Raw genomic sequence first — 14,915 nt, 5'->3', positions numbered from 1 at the left:
GAGGTGATTGGGTGGGTAGGAGTAAGAAAACAATACCAGGGGATGTAATTACTGTTAATTTTAGGGATGTGGGGGCTGCGACCTTCATTTGTAAATCACCTAATAGTGGTCCTGCCACCCAGATCAAACCACTCCCCTTATCTCACTTCCTTCCCCACTTGACAAAACCCAATTTCCATCGGCCAGCTAATTCAACTAATCAAGGGCTTGCACGTCCCCCTCAATATGTCCCTAACCACGGGCGACAGCCGTTTCCACCCTTCGTCCCGTACCATGCTGGTCCCCAGTGGCAGCAACCTTTCCCCTCTGTACCGCCCTTTTTCCATTCTACTGAGCAGTGGCAGCAACTTCCCCAGCAACCATCTATTGCCAATCATTATTGGCAACAGCCATGGCAGGACCCGTCTCCATCCTCGTCCCTTAACCCCTCCTATACACAGTTTGCCCATCCCAATAGGTACTGTGTATTGGATGAGGTTGATTGACTCCCTTCTGAGGGAGGCCTAGTCACTAATCTCCCTCATGCAAATGATGTAAATGAGGGAAAAAAGGATGCATCGTTGGGTACATTTCTCCCCACAAACCTAGAGGTGTCATCACCTATATCAGTTAGGGACAGTGTAGATTTATCTAACCCTCGATGTATTGCGGTTCCTGCCGGAAATCCAGCGCATGGCGAGTTAAAAATCCTCAGCTGGAACCTTGCTGGGATTTCAAGGAAGCTGGGCCTCCCGGAGTGGAATGCCCTGGTTGATGCCCACAATATCTGCATTTTTCAAGAGACATGGGCTACCGAGCCACTGCATAGGGTGGGGTTTGTCACTCTCTTTGTACCAGCAGTAAAAACCAGGGTGGGGAAGGGACGGCCATCGGGGGGGCTTATTATCTGGATAAGTATCCTGCTTAATTGCAGAATAACTACTAAGAAGGCAGGATCTCCGGATATTCTCGGTGTCTCCCTATTGGGTCTACGGGGAAGTATAGCCGTTGACCTCTACAATGTTTATATTAGGGGAACAAAAAATGGGTGTATTTCACCCACAATGAAGGAGCTTGAGGTTCAGCTGGGAGAGCAGAGTGGTTGTGGACATATCCTAATAGCAGGGGATTTTAATTGTACATATGAACCACTCCCCTTAGAAGGAATTCCAGATTTAGGAGAAGAGGACAGCAGATGGGGTATCCCTATTCTCTCTATTCCACCCATTAAGCGCTGGACTCGCAGTGCAATCCATCTCAATGCATTTACTCTGGAGTTTGGATTAAGAGCTGTTAATGGTCGCACTCGATCCGATCTCCAGGGTGCGCCCACTTTCAACAGGGTTGGCCAATGCACTCGGATTGACTATATCCTGCTGGATAGGGCCCTCTGGAGTTTTGTTAACGATATGGTTATTACCAATACCGTAGAGAGCGACCATAACCCACTCTCCCTATCCCTAAAAAATCCTTGGAACATTGAAGCACTGCCAGTCTCTCTTGGCCGCCCACTGGGGATTACTGTCGCTACTTGTGGCAGGCGTCTAAAGTGGAGTAAGTTTATGTGCAATACCGATAAACTATCCACAATAGACGAAGTGGTTAAGGGCATGCAAGCTGAAATTGGTTCTATTAATCTGACCATAGCAGCAGACAAGGTCACCGCTGTTTTTGAAGCTGCTATAAAAACTATTGGGGACCTCTTTTGGGTACAATTGCCAGTAGGGAAACAGAAACCCAAACCAAAAGGCTCACATGATTGGTATTCGGCAAATTGCAGGAAGGCCAAATCACGCCTAATAGAGGCAGTTAAAGGGAAGTCTCTCCCTCTAATCCAAACTGCCAGAAGAGACCATAAAAAAGCTTTACTGGTAGCAAAAAGGGAGTGGGAGGATAACTATTGGCTAACCCTTAAGGAAGCCAGCATGAAAAAAGACTCTAAATCCTTCTGGGACACCATACGGGCGCGAAACAGACCGGATATTGATCTCGTAACCTGCAATATTCCGGGTCATGTATGGGAGGTTCATTTTTCCAAACTGTATTCCTGTCATGACGATATGGATGGAAGAGGGTCTGTTCATTCCTCTCTTCATGATGATTACTCCCTTTTCCCTGGCGATCCCGATTTTACACTGAAGGAAGTAGAGTACGCTATTAACTCCATCATCCCACAAAAAGCTGCAGGACCAGATGGCATCCCTGGGGATCTGCTAAAAACTGATGGTGCTAATTGGGGCAAATTAATCCACTCCCTTCTCCTTGCCATCTGTAGGGGTGCCCCCATTCCTGTCTCTTGGAAGGGGGCAGAGGTGGTTCCCATCCACAAGAAAGGCCCTAGGGATGATCCGTCCAATTATAGGCCGATTAGCTTACTGGATGTAAGCCAAAAAGTTGTCGGTAAAGTCATTCTACTCAGGATACTCAACTGGGTGGATGAAAACAAAATACTTACCGATTTTCAGGCCGGCTTTAGAGTAGGCACTGGAACGATAGAGCAGGCCTTTAGGCTTATGATGATCCACTGGAAGGTGGTAGTGATAGGCAAGGGCAGTCTTTATCTCGCATTCATCGATTTAAAGACTGCCTTTGACCTCGTTCCCAGGGACTCGCTATGGAGGGTTCTGGCCAACATGGGGCTCCCACAGTACTTATTGTCCCTATTAGTTAGGCTCCACCAAGACAGCTTTGCCCAAATCAGGTGGGGTTCCGGAGGGGAGAAAACAGGCTGTATTCCGGTCGAGAGAGGGGTCCGCCAGGGATGTGTTCTGGCTCCCACCCTTTTCTCCTTGTATATTAATGGGGTGGTGGAGCACTTACTTAAATTTCCATCTGACGAACCATCCCTGGGGGGGGTACGTATACCGACCCTCCTCTTCGCGGACGACACGCTCCTAATCTCCAAAACCCCTATGGGACTACAGAAACTCTTGGATAACTTCCAATCCTTTTGTACCGACCGAGGCTTGGTCATAAACACCAATAAAACAAAATACCTCGTCCTTAATCCCCTTAAACAGAAAGTGCGCCCCCCTACTTTAAACACCGAATCCCTGGAAAGGGTGAAAGAATTTGATTATTTAGGGATACGCATTTCTGACAAAATGGATTGGACTCCCCATATAGATAAGATGCTGCTGAATCATAAAAGGATCACAGGTGCCCTATTAAGGGAGCAACGTTCCAGTTCGTTCAAACCAATAGGAACAGTCCTAGAGATCTATGCCGCCAAAGGTGTCAGCTCTGCGCTTTATGGAGCTGAACTTTGGGGCTTTGCATCTTCTGAATCACTACAAAAATCTGAGAATAAATTCTGTAGGCAAATTATGTCGCTACCTCAAAGTACCCCCCTTTTGCCCTTATTTATGGACCTCGGCTGTACTCAGATCGGCGAAATTGCGAAATTTCGCCCTCTCCTATTATGGGCCCGGATTTGGCGGGTAGAGGAACTTAGTGCCTATGCGAGAATCTTGGAAGAAATAATGGAGTCACCACACTGGGCCAGAGTCAAATGGTTAACTGATATGAAAAATCTATTGTCAAATTTGGGCCTATTGGACTTTTGGTCCAGCAGAACCTCTCCTCCAAAACAAGTTCTTAAAAACCTCTTTCGGGATTGGGCTTGCTCCCAAAGGCACTCTAGTCCATCCATTGGCAGACTCACAGAGGATTTTTTGATGTTTAAAGACTGTCCCAGGCGAGAACCCTATCTAGACACAATCGGGAAACCCTTTGCCCGGTCTTTGTATTTTAAATTCAGAACGGGTACTCTTCCACTGAACACTTTTACCAAAACATGGAAATCCTGTACAGACAAAACTGACCTGTGTCCATCTTGTTCAGCCCACCCAGAGACATTGGCTCATTTTTTATTTGTCTGTAAGGAATATGCCAATCCAAGAAGGGTGTGGCTGAAGCACTTGTGTCGGCAACTTGGAACTAGGAGCCATGCTGAGGCAACCAGGATACTTGTTTCGGACAGTTATGTACCCTATGCTTGTGCCCTAGCAAAATTTCTATTTTGGGCTTGGGCTATTCGAGCCAGAAAGCTTAAATACTCTGTTTAATTTTTTCTTAAACTATATTTATTCTAGTAAATGCTGTATTTCATGTTATCAACTGGATATGTATCATTAATTTTATCATTACTTTTAAACTGCTTTTATGATAATGACATTTTATCGAAATAAAGCTTTTTGACTTTGACTTTGACTTTGACTAGACTCAATAGAAGGAGGTGTTTTTATTAAATGAAAGACATTCTTGCTTTGTCAGGTTCTCACCACATCAATACAAGCAGAAACATTTTATAACAACCGAATACAACCCCATTTAAACTGATAGAGACGATACAACCTTACAATAACACCAGTAGGTAGTAGTTAGGACTCAGGGGCATAATTACAAGGGCGTTTTTTCAGACATTCCGTTGGCGTGATGCCCTGTTCCATATTTACAAGCCAGTGCTAAACCACTTTGCGTGGCTTAATGGCATCTTGTAAATATGGCCCTCCTTGCTGCAGTTTTCTGGGGCAAAGGTGCGTGCAATTGGTGTTTCTGGGGGCGTTCCTATGCAACAGCGCCAAAAACTAACACCTTTCAAAAGGAGGCGTTGGAGTGGCGAAACGAAGATAATTCATTATATTCCTCCTTTTTAGGTCGAGGACCGTCGCACTGCGAAGCAGTGGAAGGAGTCCGAAGAGTTTATGTTTTTAGGTTAGGGGGGCTTGAACCCACCCTCTCCTCCCGTGGCTGGCTTCCTAAACGGAGGCCAGCCATTGGAGGAGAGGGGCGTCACTCCTTTCAAGCCACGTCTCTTTCGGATTCGGGGGCGTGTTTTTTGCGTTCTTTCGCCCTGTGACGTCATCTGTCACTCAGAACGCAAAAAGCACGCCCCTGATTCCGAAATTTTCGGAGCTTTGGGGCCGCCATTTTGCTGCTTGGTAAAACCAGGAGAGCAGCGTCGGACATGCGGTAGCTATCGCTTGTCTTGCCTCTGCCACCCTGTTTGTGCCGTTTTTCTTGCCTCTGTGCCCACAGCCCTCCTCCGTCCCGCTCTCGTCCCCCCTTCTCTCCGCCCGCATCTCTCTTTCGTCCCGCTCTCGCCCCCCCTTCCCTCCGATGTTTGCAGGAGTCAGTGGGGGTTGGGACCGGGGGCGTCTGCGACAGCAGGCCCGGCAGCACACGCTACAGCTGGATGGGGGGGGAGGTGTCAGTGCACATTTACAGCCTGCACACTCGAGAAACTCAATATGGCACAGGGCAGTGCCCATCCGGAGAATCTGCCCGGATGCATATCTTGTCAGACCCATCATTGCATGATCTCGTATCAGTGAGGGGTGGGGTGCATAGCGCCTGCACAAGGCCGAGTCTTCCAGGTTAGAGCGTTGGGCGTATCTGCAGCAGCTCTGTGCATTACACGTTGAGAGCGGCAGCACAATACCGAGCATTACATGTTGTGTGTGGGGGGTGGGGGGGTTGCATATCTGCAGCAGTAGGGCCGAACGTTGTGGATACATCTTCAGAAGCCGGTCCAGCACAACATGTTTGGATGTGGGGGTGGTTTAGGGTGCATAACTGCATGGCCATTCTGAGCACTACATGTGCAGGAGCATACCGAGCATTACATGTTTGGATGTCAGTGTGGGTGGTGCATAACTGCAGGAGTGTTCCAAACATTGTATGTTTTACTGCAGAAGAGAGAAATTAGCCCGGGGGTGGGGGGGTGGCTGTGTAACCCCGGCCCTCAACATCTGTCTTGGCATGAGATAAGACGGGGGCGGCGGCTGTGTCAGCCCGGGCCTCAACATCTGTCTTGGCGGGAGATGAGGCGGTGGGGGTGTCCACTTGTGTACCGACCGTCCAACAAAATACGGGGGTGGGTCGCACCAGGAGTGCTTCAGCAACCGTGCTGCGGTGCCACCCTGAGCTGTGAGACCTGTGCACATCCGTCGTAGCAGGCCGACTGGACACCCAGGGTCAGAGAGCGGCCGTGCCCTTAGCAGAGCGCCCAGCACAGTGCGTCGATGACGGAAGCGGATGTGCGTGCATGTCCTCAGCGGTACCCCCAGGAGCAGGTCCGGCCAGCATTGGAGGGGGATACCGGAAGCTGCACGCGGAGCTGAATTTGGATGGGGCTTACGTCAGCGGCAGGCCCTGCATGCATAGGCAAGCTGAGTTGTGAGGGTGGGGAAGGGGGGCACTTCTGCCTATCTGCCCATGCACAATTTTGCAGAATGCGTGCTGGTCTGCTGACATAGGCTCAGCCTCGTACTTCCTGGTGGGGCGTGTACTTCTGGAAATACTGGTCTAACTATATGTAAGAGTAGCGCATTATTGCAACCAGGGACATCTTAAGGATTTCGGGGACCCTGGGCCAAAGTCATTTTATGGGCCCCTGTTCGGGACAATTTTGAAATTCAGCTCTTTCATGTCCACAGCATTTAAAATAATCTGTTTGAGAATTATTCAGTGTCATCAGGGCAAGACTCCCCGCAGAACAGAGCTAGCTTTATCTGGGGTCCCCCTGAATGACTGGGGCCCTAGGTCAGAGTCCACTTTGCCCATGCCTTAAACGACTATGATTGCAGCAGACCTAGCAGTGCACGCAGAAAGCAGCGAGGTGGATGAGAGTTGCTATGGGCATTTGAAACGGTCTGTGTAGCTTTGCATGGAGGAGCTATGGGAGGGAAGTGCTGCAGTGACAGCATACGTGCAGCCCGGATGTGAGAAGATAGGTCGCTAGTGCCTATGTGCAGTAGTAGGCCATGCTGTGTATGGGAGTAAGAGGGGGGCCCTGCACATCTGCTTGCTTGCTCATATATACACACATAGTGTCAGTTGCCACTGTGCAATTAGTCAGGTTAGTTTCTATAGGAAGAGTTTTTTCTGTTTTTCTAATAACTTAGCCACCCTTTCACAAATGTGCACAAAAAAAGTTCACCCACCTCTGGCACTTTAATGGAAAGTTTCATGCTAAACCGTCAAGTGGGAGCCGGGGTGAGGGGGGATTAAAAAAAGTGTTATTTCCCATGCTGATTTCAATAGGAAACTTCACTCTTTGGTACAGAAAAAATGGCTGATCCCGATTTGACACAATGTTAGACCTTTACTTAGTGTGCTTTTTGAGATTTTGTGAAAATCTTTTCTGCTGTTTTTGAGAATTCTTTTTGTCCAGATATGCTCGGAATTGTCTAATTTAAAGGGGAAAAGTCAGCCTGATTGGCCGACCACAACAGGAATATTTTGTTGTGGCAGGACTCGGACATTGTTCCTGCGTCATAAAAAAAAATAAGGGGCCAGATTGAGCACAGCATTAACCCACAAGGGCTTGGGGGGGGGGGGAGCCCACGGGGAACCCCTTTAATTGACTTGCTGCAACAAGGACTACATGAACGAATGAAGGATTTGAAAATCGCTTAGCTGCCCTTAGGCTTCCCAGCGCTGTGCAGCCAAGTACGGAGTTTGGGCAAGTTAAACCTTACAGATATTGCATGAACAGCCATGTTTAGGTCGAGGACCGTCGCACTGCGAAGCAGTGGGAGGAGTCCAAAGAGTTTATGTTTTAGGTTAGGGGGGCTTGAACCCGCCCCTCTCCTCCATTGGCTGGCTTCCTAAACGGAGGCCAGCCATTGGAGGAGAGGGGCATCACTCCTTTCAAGCCCCTTCTCTTTCGGATTCGGGGCGTGTTTTTTGCGTTCTTTTGCCCTGTGACGTCATCTGTCATTCAGAACGCAAAAAACACGCCCCGATTCCGAAATTTTCGGAGCTTTGCGTCCGCCATTTTGGTGCTCGGTAAAACCAGGAGAGCAGCGTCGGACATGAGGTAACTATCCCTTGTCTTGCCTCTGCCACCCTGTTTGTGCCGTTTTTCTTGCCTCTATGCCCACATCCCTCCTCTGTCCCGCTCTCGCCCCCCCTTCTCTCCGCCCGCAGCTCTCTTTCGTCCCGCTCTCGCCCCCCCTTCCCTCCGCCCGCAGCTCTCCTTCGTCCCGCTCTCGACCCCTCCTTCCCTCCGTCCGCAGCTCTACTTCGTCCCGCTCGCCCCTTCCCTCCGCCCGCAGCTCTCCTTCGTCCCGCTCTCGCCCCCCCATTCCCTCCGTCCGCAGCTCTCCTTCGTCCCAGTAATTCTTGCCTTTGAACCCCAACATCGTCACAATGCTCACTTATAGTTAGTTAAATTGCTGAGTGGCCGGTTTCTGGGATGAAAGTAGCAGAGGTGTGCTTTCCGGGCCTTGTGCAGCACACGTTTCCTGTGAGCACGTGTGGGTGACTTGCCCTCCACTCACCCCCGGACGCTCACTGCTGATTCAACAAGACCCGAACGGTTGAAGCAGGGATCCTGGTTTGTGGTATTCTGCAGCTGCTCTTGACCGCTTACCTCATGCCTGCTTTGCCCATCTGGAAAACTGACAAAACCGCACAACTGCCATGGGAAAAATGCATATGTTTACTAAAATTGTTAAAAGCTCCACAGGTAGTTTGTGGCACTTTACAGCTTTTCGTACGACAGTGTAAAAGCTGCAACCATATTACTGTGTAACAGGCCACGATTCATGACTTTCGATGGCTTTCCTGCCAGTGTGATATGCTAATGTTTGTTCTGTACCACAGGTTAATTTTGTAGAATGGTGTCTTTTCCTTTGCCTCGATCACCACACGATCCACAGGCTATTCACCTTTTACTCAGGATAAAAGCCATAGAAACAAGCCATTTCAGCTGCCTGTTTTTTCGCCCCGCGCAGTACAGCATCGAAAGTATTTAGTACATAAAGAGTGTAAAGAATGAACTGCTCTGACCTGGCGAGGTTATTTCCATAATTGCTTGATTGCAGCCCCGTAGCGTTGTGTCGCGCTGGCCTGTAATCAGTAAATTATGTAGAATGCAGCAAATTATATAATAATAATAATAATAATATAAGGCATTTATAAAGCGCAATGGTTACGCCATCTCGGCGTGTCCCCGCGCTGGGTGAGATAAAGAGGGGCAGAACTCCTCACAGAGCCATTACATGCTGCAGGAGAATAGGTGAGTTTTCAGCATCTTTCTGCTGAACTTGATCTCAGAGCTTTCCAGCCTGAGTTTTTGAGGAAGCTTATTCCAGTACTGAGCGCCCCGGAATCTAAAAGAGCGGCCTCCATCCTAGCCTTCTTGACCTTGGGGATTACCACAAGTCTGGTGCCAATAGATCTCAAACCTTTGTGGCACATAACTGATGACCAGGTCACTCAGATAGGATGGGCTAGCGTTATTGAGAATGCGATAGCAGGTGCATAGAGTCTTGAACATCACCCTTTGCCTCACGGGTAGCCAGTGCAATGCTGTGAGGGCTATTTTTGAAGCCGCCTTCCTAGGCTGATTAAGAACCAACTGCGCAGCTGCATTCTGCAGCACCTGTAGTCAACCGAGACTCTTTTCCGTAGCACCAAGATAGAGAATATTGGCATAGTCGAGGCGTGAATTTATAATCGCATGAACCATAGTCTTACGTGCCTCTAACGGAAGAAGATCCAAAGTTTTGCGCAGGGACTTCAGCACTCCAAAACACTTGCCAGTTACCCTTCTTATATGTCCTTCATAGGAGAGGGCCGGGTCAACCTACACCCCCAGGTTTTTCGCCTCGTTACATGGTACAGGGGTTGAACCCAAACTCGAGGGCCACCACTCCATATGATTAGCGTCCCGAATTAGACAGTATCTTCGGAAGCCAGTTGCTGGGCAGGGCCTGCAACCTAGAAGTGGGGATGGCCTTGGAGCAGCTTCTCCTCTTTCATTTCTCCGCAGGCTTTAATCATTTGCAGAACTCCTTGGTGTGTGTTTGCTGTCTCTTTGTGTGCAGTACTCTGGAGAGGGTTAATGATGGCCTGCTATACAAGCCTTCAGTTTCACTCTTTGAAATTCCATGAAATCGAAGTTGCTTGTTAAGTCATTTAATGTATTCATTTTGCGGGCATGTTGTACTGTTATACACAGTCACTGTAATTGGCTTTTTCCACGTAATTTTGGATCTACTGCAATTGAAACATAATCTGCCTTCTGGTTACTGTTATACACAGGGTCACTGTAATTAGCTTTTTTCCACGTAATTTTGGATCTACTGCAATTAAAACATAATCTACCTTCTGGTGCGTAATTTGCAGATCATAACCAAAAACTTTGTTTCTTACTCACAGATTTAAAGTTACTATAAAAAAAGAAAAGTGCCACACATGATGCTGCCAGTGTCATGTCACATAATTTAGTTCATCCTGCCACACAAGGTGGTCGGTCCTCCGTTGCCATACATTTCTTGTGGCCTAAATTTCAGCTATGATTCATCCATTTTTTTCTCGAACTGTTTCCCTCACATTCCTCTCACCCTCATTATTCGAACAGCAATCATATGAAAAAAACAGTCACACACATACACACCAAAACTCAGAGAGAGAGAGAGAGCTAAAGAGACTCTCTCTCTCTCATAACTCCACAAATCTTGATCTGTTTGATACTGTGCACCTTCCCTGACAAGCCAATAACAAGTTTGGCTAGCAGAAGTGTCAATCAGGAACACACTTATAAAACTGTTATTCTTCTGTTTGAGTAATATTGTCTACTACGGGACATGTGCTTCTGTCCTAATAGCTTGGCAACTCCAGTTTACAGTAATTACGGACAGTGTTGTGCACACAAGCTTTTGTGATTTTCCATGTATGCTGTTTCAAGGCTTGTGGTTTTGGCATGAAGATGGGGATGGTTTATTGTTGAACACAGTGACCAGGTTGTTGGCAGCCGGCGCTTGTGTGTCAAAGTGATCATTCTGAGATAGATAGTGTGTGATTTGTGGTTTATCCACTTGTGTGCTCGGATTGATGATCTAAAGCAAGAACATGTTGGACCGCTTTTATGAATCTTGAGGTTCTGGGCGGATGAGGTAGCCTTAGTTGTAGTACTTAGCATTGGTGCAGTTGGATATCTGGGTAGGTTCGCTGTCGGGAAGGCAGGTTGAGTTCCATGAGATCAAGAAGTAGATCTTCGGCCAGATATTAGGCCTTTCACAGAGCCACAGCGGGAGATCTCTGGACAAGCGAACCTCTGCAGGCAGCTGCCCCCTGGCTGTGCTTGCTCCCCTGCCCCCTGGCTGTGCTTGGTCCCCTGTCGCCTGGCTGTGCTTGCTTCCCTGCCCCCTGGCTGTGCTTGCTTCCCTGCCCCTGGCTGTGCTTGCTTCCCTGCCCCCTGGCTGTGCTTGCTTCCCTGCCCCCTGGCTGTGCTTGCTCCCCTGCCCCCTGGCTGTGCGTTCTCCCCTGGCTGTGCTTGCTTCCCTGCCCCTGGCTGTGCTTGCTTCCCTGCCCCCTCGCTGTGCTTGCTTCCCTGCCCCTTCGCTGTGCTTGCTCTCCTGTGTGTGTATGTGGCTCTGGGTGTGTGTGGCTCTGTGTGTGTGTGTGGCTCTGTGTGTGTGTGTGTGGCTGTGTGTGTGTGTGTGTGGCTCTGTGTGTGTCTGTGGCTCTGTGTGGGTGGCTCTGTATGTGTGTCTCTGTGTGGGTGTAAATGCAATAGGTCATGCATTTGCGAGCTATTAAGCTATTGGCATTGTAAATGACAATGCCATGTATTTAACGATTAAGCTATTGGCAATGTAAATGACAATGCCATTTATTTATGATTTAAAAAAAAAAATGTCATGAGCAATGCCAATAGCTCTACCTTTAATAATGCCTAGACCATTGTATTGTAAATGCTTGTTTTGCTAAGGCTGACAGTTTAACAACGGTCTCCCGGAGGGCAGGTAGCTATGGGATTCCTCATAGCCAAAGGAGTTGATTGCACACCATTGGAGGTCAGAGACAAGGATTAAAAGTTGGTGTATAAATTCGAAGGATATTCAGAGAAGCATGATAAGGTCTGGGAGGGGGGGGCAAAGTTACTTAGCAGACACTGATATGTGGTTTTGCTATAAAATAGCTGAGAAATTGACATTAGAGGATACTAACAGAGTACATGTTGTCTTTTGTTTTGTCAATATTTTGCGTCCAAAATAATGAAACACCTGAGTTGGGATGGTAAGCTATTCACAAAACACTTCCCTTTTGTGAATACAAAACAAGGTGTGTTGGAGAGTAGGCAGCACACCTCTGGACCGCTGCCAACTCTCAAACACACATTAAAAGACAGGATAACTTGGTTTTTCAAATGCAGTCCATTTCCTCCAAGAGAAACAGGCTGCTTGTTAACACATGTTTATTTTATTTAAAGGCGACCACAGACCTGGTAGTCTGCTGGCCCCAGCAGGTGACCTTCCCTGTGATGGCCACCAATCAGAGTGAGTCATATTTGTTATGTATCTCATTAACATTCATGACATAGTTCGGATTACGACCCACTCCAAACCACCTAATTAGTATATAGGTCGACTGATAAAATTCAATACTGTTAGCAAATTGTTTCCATTTCTTTTTTGCACCCAGTATTTAATACATTTGACCCTAAGTATGGTCTGGGAAGTGTAGTCTTTTGTTGCTTAGTGTAACTAATACACTTTTTTTTACAAGCATTTGAATAATGAAAGCCAAGGACTGGATACGCATTGTTCTGTATTTTTAGATTTGAGAAAAATATTCTTGGGAGGAAGAGGACAACTACACTTTAAAAAAACATACAAAACATCTAATGCAAGTTCGAAGTTATTAGACGTTTCCTGAACCTCTGTCTAATGTTCGCACAGTTGCTAAGCATGGACGTATCCATGTGGTAAACAGTGTTGCGTGGTGTGTACCATAACTTTCATGAAATTCCTACTGTAGAAAAGTGGAATTCGGTTTATAACAGAACTATCATTGTGTTTCTTGTGCCCAGGATTACCTTACATCCAAACTAACCAACTATGTTTGGATTGGACTTTTCTGCACACCCGCAGGGCGGCGCTGGACCTGGGTAAATGGATCCACCTTGAATGAAAATGTGTAAGTCTGCCAATCCTATTTTCAACATTTCTGTGGAATTTCATATTTTACAATTGTTCATTTAGTATGCAACAATTGTATGTTACCCAAAAATCCAAACAGTTCCCAACATTCATGCATAATTATTTCTAGTCTTTCACATTAAAATTTTCATCTCCACTCACACTCTATTTGGTGATTGAAGTATTCATCAATCAGTCGAATAGGGTGTCAATGTTATAATGTTATACCCCATTGTTAATTCATATCAAATTCATAGATGTTACTGAAAAAATACCCCAATAGTGGGTGGGAGACTGTTCTATCCCTGTACCTTGATTTTAACTGTTTTTTAGAGGTGTGTGTACCGACAGTGAAGGGCCTTGTAGTAATTAAATGTATTTCAAGCGAGTGGTGCTGTCACTGCGTCTCTCACTCTTGTGATCACTGAACCCCAGGATGACTTGCAATGTCCAGTTGTCCTCATTTATCCAAGATGAGGTCTCGAGGTCTACAAACCTTTCAGACAGAGTTAGTTTCACTTTCTGAGACAGTGCATTCTGTGATCTGGGCAGGGCTGGGGAGGGCACAGAGTTCACGAGGCCTCGTCCAGTCTCCCTGCAGCCTGTTTCAGACACAGATGTCCCTCGAGTGACTGTGGCACTACAGACCGACTCCCAGATCCACAGCTTTCATCCGTGAGCAGGGGTGCCACCCGGCTGTTTCTTTACTAAACTGGCCTAAACCTTCACGGCTGTGCCAGTACAACAATTGCAATAAGCAGGGTAGGGACTGGCATTTTTCTCTTTTGAAATATAAAATTAAAACAATAAACACAACATGAGGAAATCACATAAAATGTGTTTGACAGCTGTCTAAATTAACTCTAAATAATCATTAATACAAACAGTATGTAATTTACCTTGTTATGTATGTTATGTATATTGGGAATTGTATGCAAATAACTTTCCACTTGGCCCTTTCAGAGGAGCAAAACAAACAAATGGCTGGTATTTTGTTTCCCTAATTATAAAGACCCTGTCATACATCTTCCAAAGAGCCTCCTGCTAACTGTAGGTTTTTATTTCGTTTGTCCGAGCCCACAAAAACGACTGCCAGTGTCCGCCCCCTGAATTCACCACCACCAACTCGGTACTGATTCCACATTTATTTCATTAAATTTTTAAATCAGGAGGTAGCTCCTTGCGAAACCCTTCTTTCCGGTATGAGTTTTTAACCTCTCAAGTTAGCCTGGTTTCTGCTTAAGGTCTTTGATGCCTCCCTCCATAGCCCATGTTAACCCTTATGGCGCCCTCAATTGTAATCTATCTGTTGTGCAAGAGGAGACAGGTGTGCTACCCTGAGAAGAGAATCACTTCACCCTCCAAACACTAGAGGTAAGTACATCCGCAGCTCAACCAGAGGAAAGAACGTTATGAATTGACCAACTGGGGATCTGCAGGCCCAGTGAAGGGGAAAGCTTCCCCAACTTTAGATACCTTCTCACACATGAAGGTAGCAGCCTCTTCTTATGAGCCTCATTCACTAGAGCATTTCTAAAATTTCTAGTTTGCCTGGATAACTGTAAGTGCATCTTATGTCGCCGACAGCCGCCGCCTCACGATAATGTATCTTTGTTTGCAGGCTTCCGGTCACCACTGTCACAGGCTATGCTGGCGCGGATTGGCGCGGGAGCTTCAGACGCGGGTCCATTGAATCCAACCCCTGCGCCAATGGATTACACTGGATCTGCCAGAAGGAAGCGCGTGTCTCCTGCTCCGCGCTGTAAACCAGCAATGACCCACTTTAGTTAGCAGCAACGAACTACTGTCTTCTTAAACAAAGTCGTGCTAAAATGTTAGCTTCTCTTCTGTGGCCTCCTGTGAAATCTAAAAAGTCTGTGAAGTAACTGTAGATGGAATAAAAAGTTGTTTATTTTATCAAACGTGATTTTTCTGAAACCTGTTTAAACACACCTGTCTAACACCGCCTACTTGACCAGGCGTTAAGGGCGTGGCTTT

The 14,915-nt window shown here is 47.0% G+C and overlaps 1 protein-coding gene across 1 annotated transcript in view; it reads left to right on the top strand.

The window, feature by feature from the left end:
• Positions 1-14,683, top strand: part of LOC144769733 (killer cell lectin-like receptor subfamily B member 1A) — a 69,805-nt gene extending 55,122 nt beyond the window's left edge. The window contains exons 5-6 of the mRNA XM_078653914.1: positions 12,809-12,915; positions 14,539-14,683. Coding sequence (XP_078510040.1) covers positions 12,809-12,915; positions 14,539-14,683 — 252 coding nt within the window. The remainder of the gene's footprint in view (positions 1-12,808; positions 12,916-14,538) is intronic.
• The last annotated feature ends 232 nt before the right edge of the window (positions 14,684-14,915 follow it).

The sequence above is a fragment of the Lissotriton helveticus genome, chromosome 7 (genome assembly GCF_964261635.1).
Source record: "Lissotriton helveticus chromosome 7, aLisHel1.1, whole genome shotgun sequence".
Lineage (NCBI taxonomy): Eukaryota > Metazoa > Chordata > Amphibia > Caudata > Salamandridae > Lissotriton > Lissotriton helveticus.
This window is presented reverse-complemented; position numbering and strand designations above follow the sequence as displayed.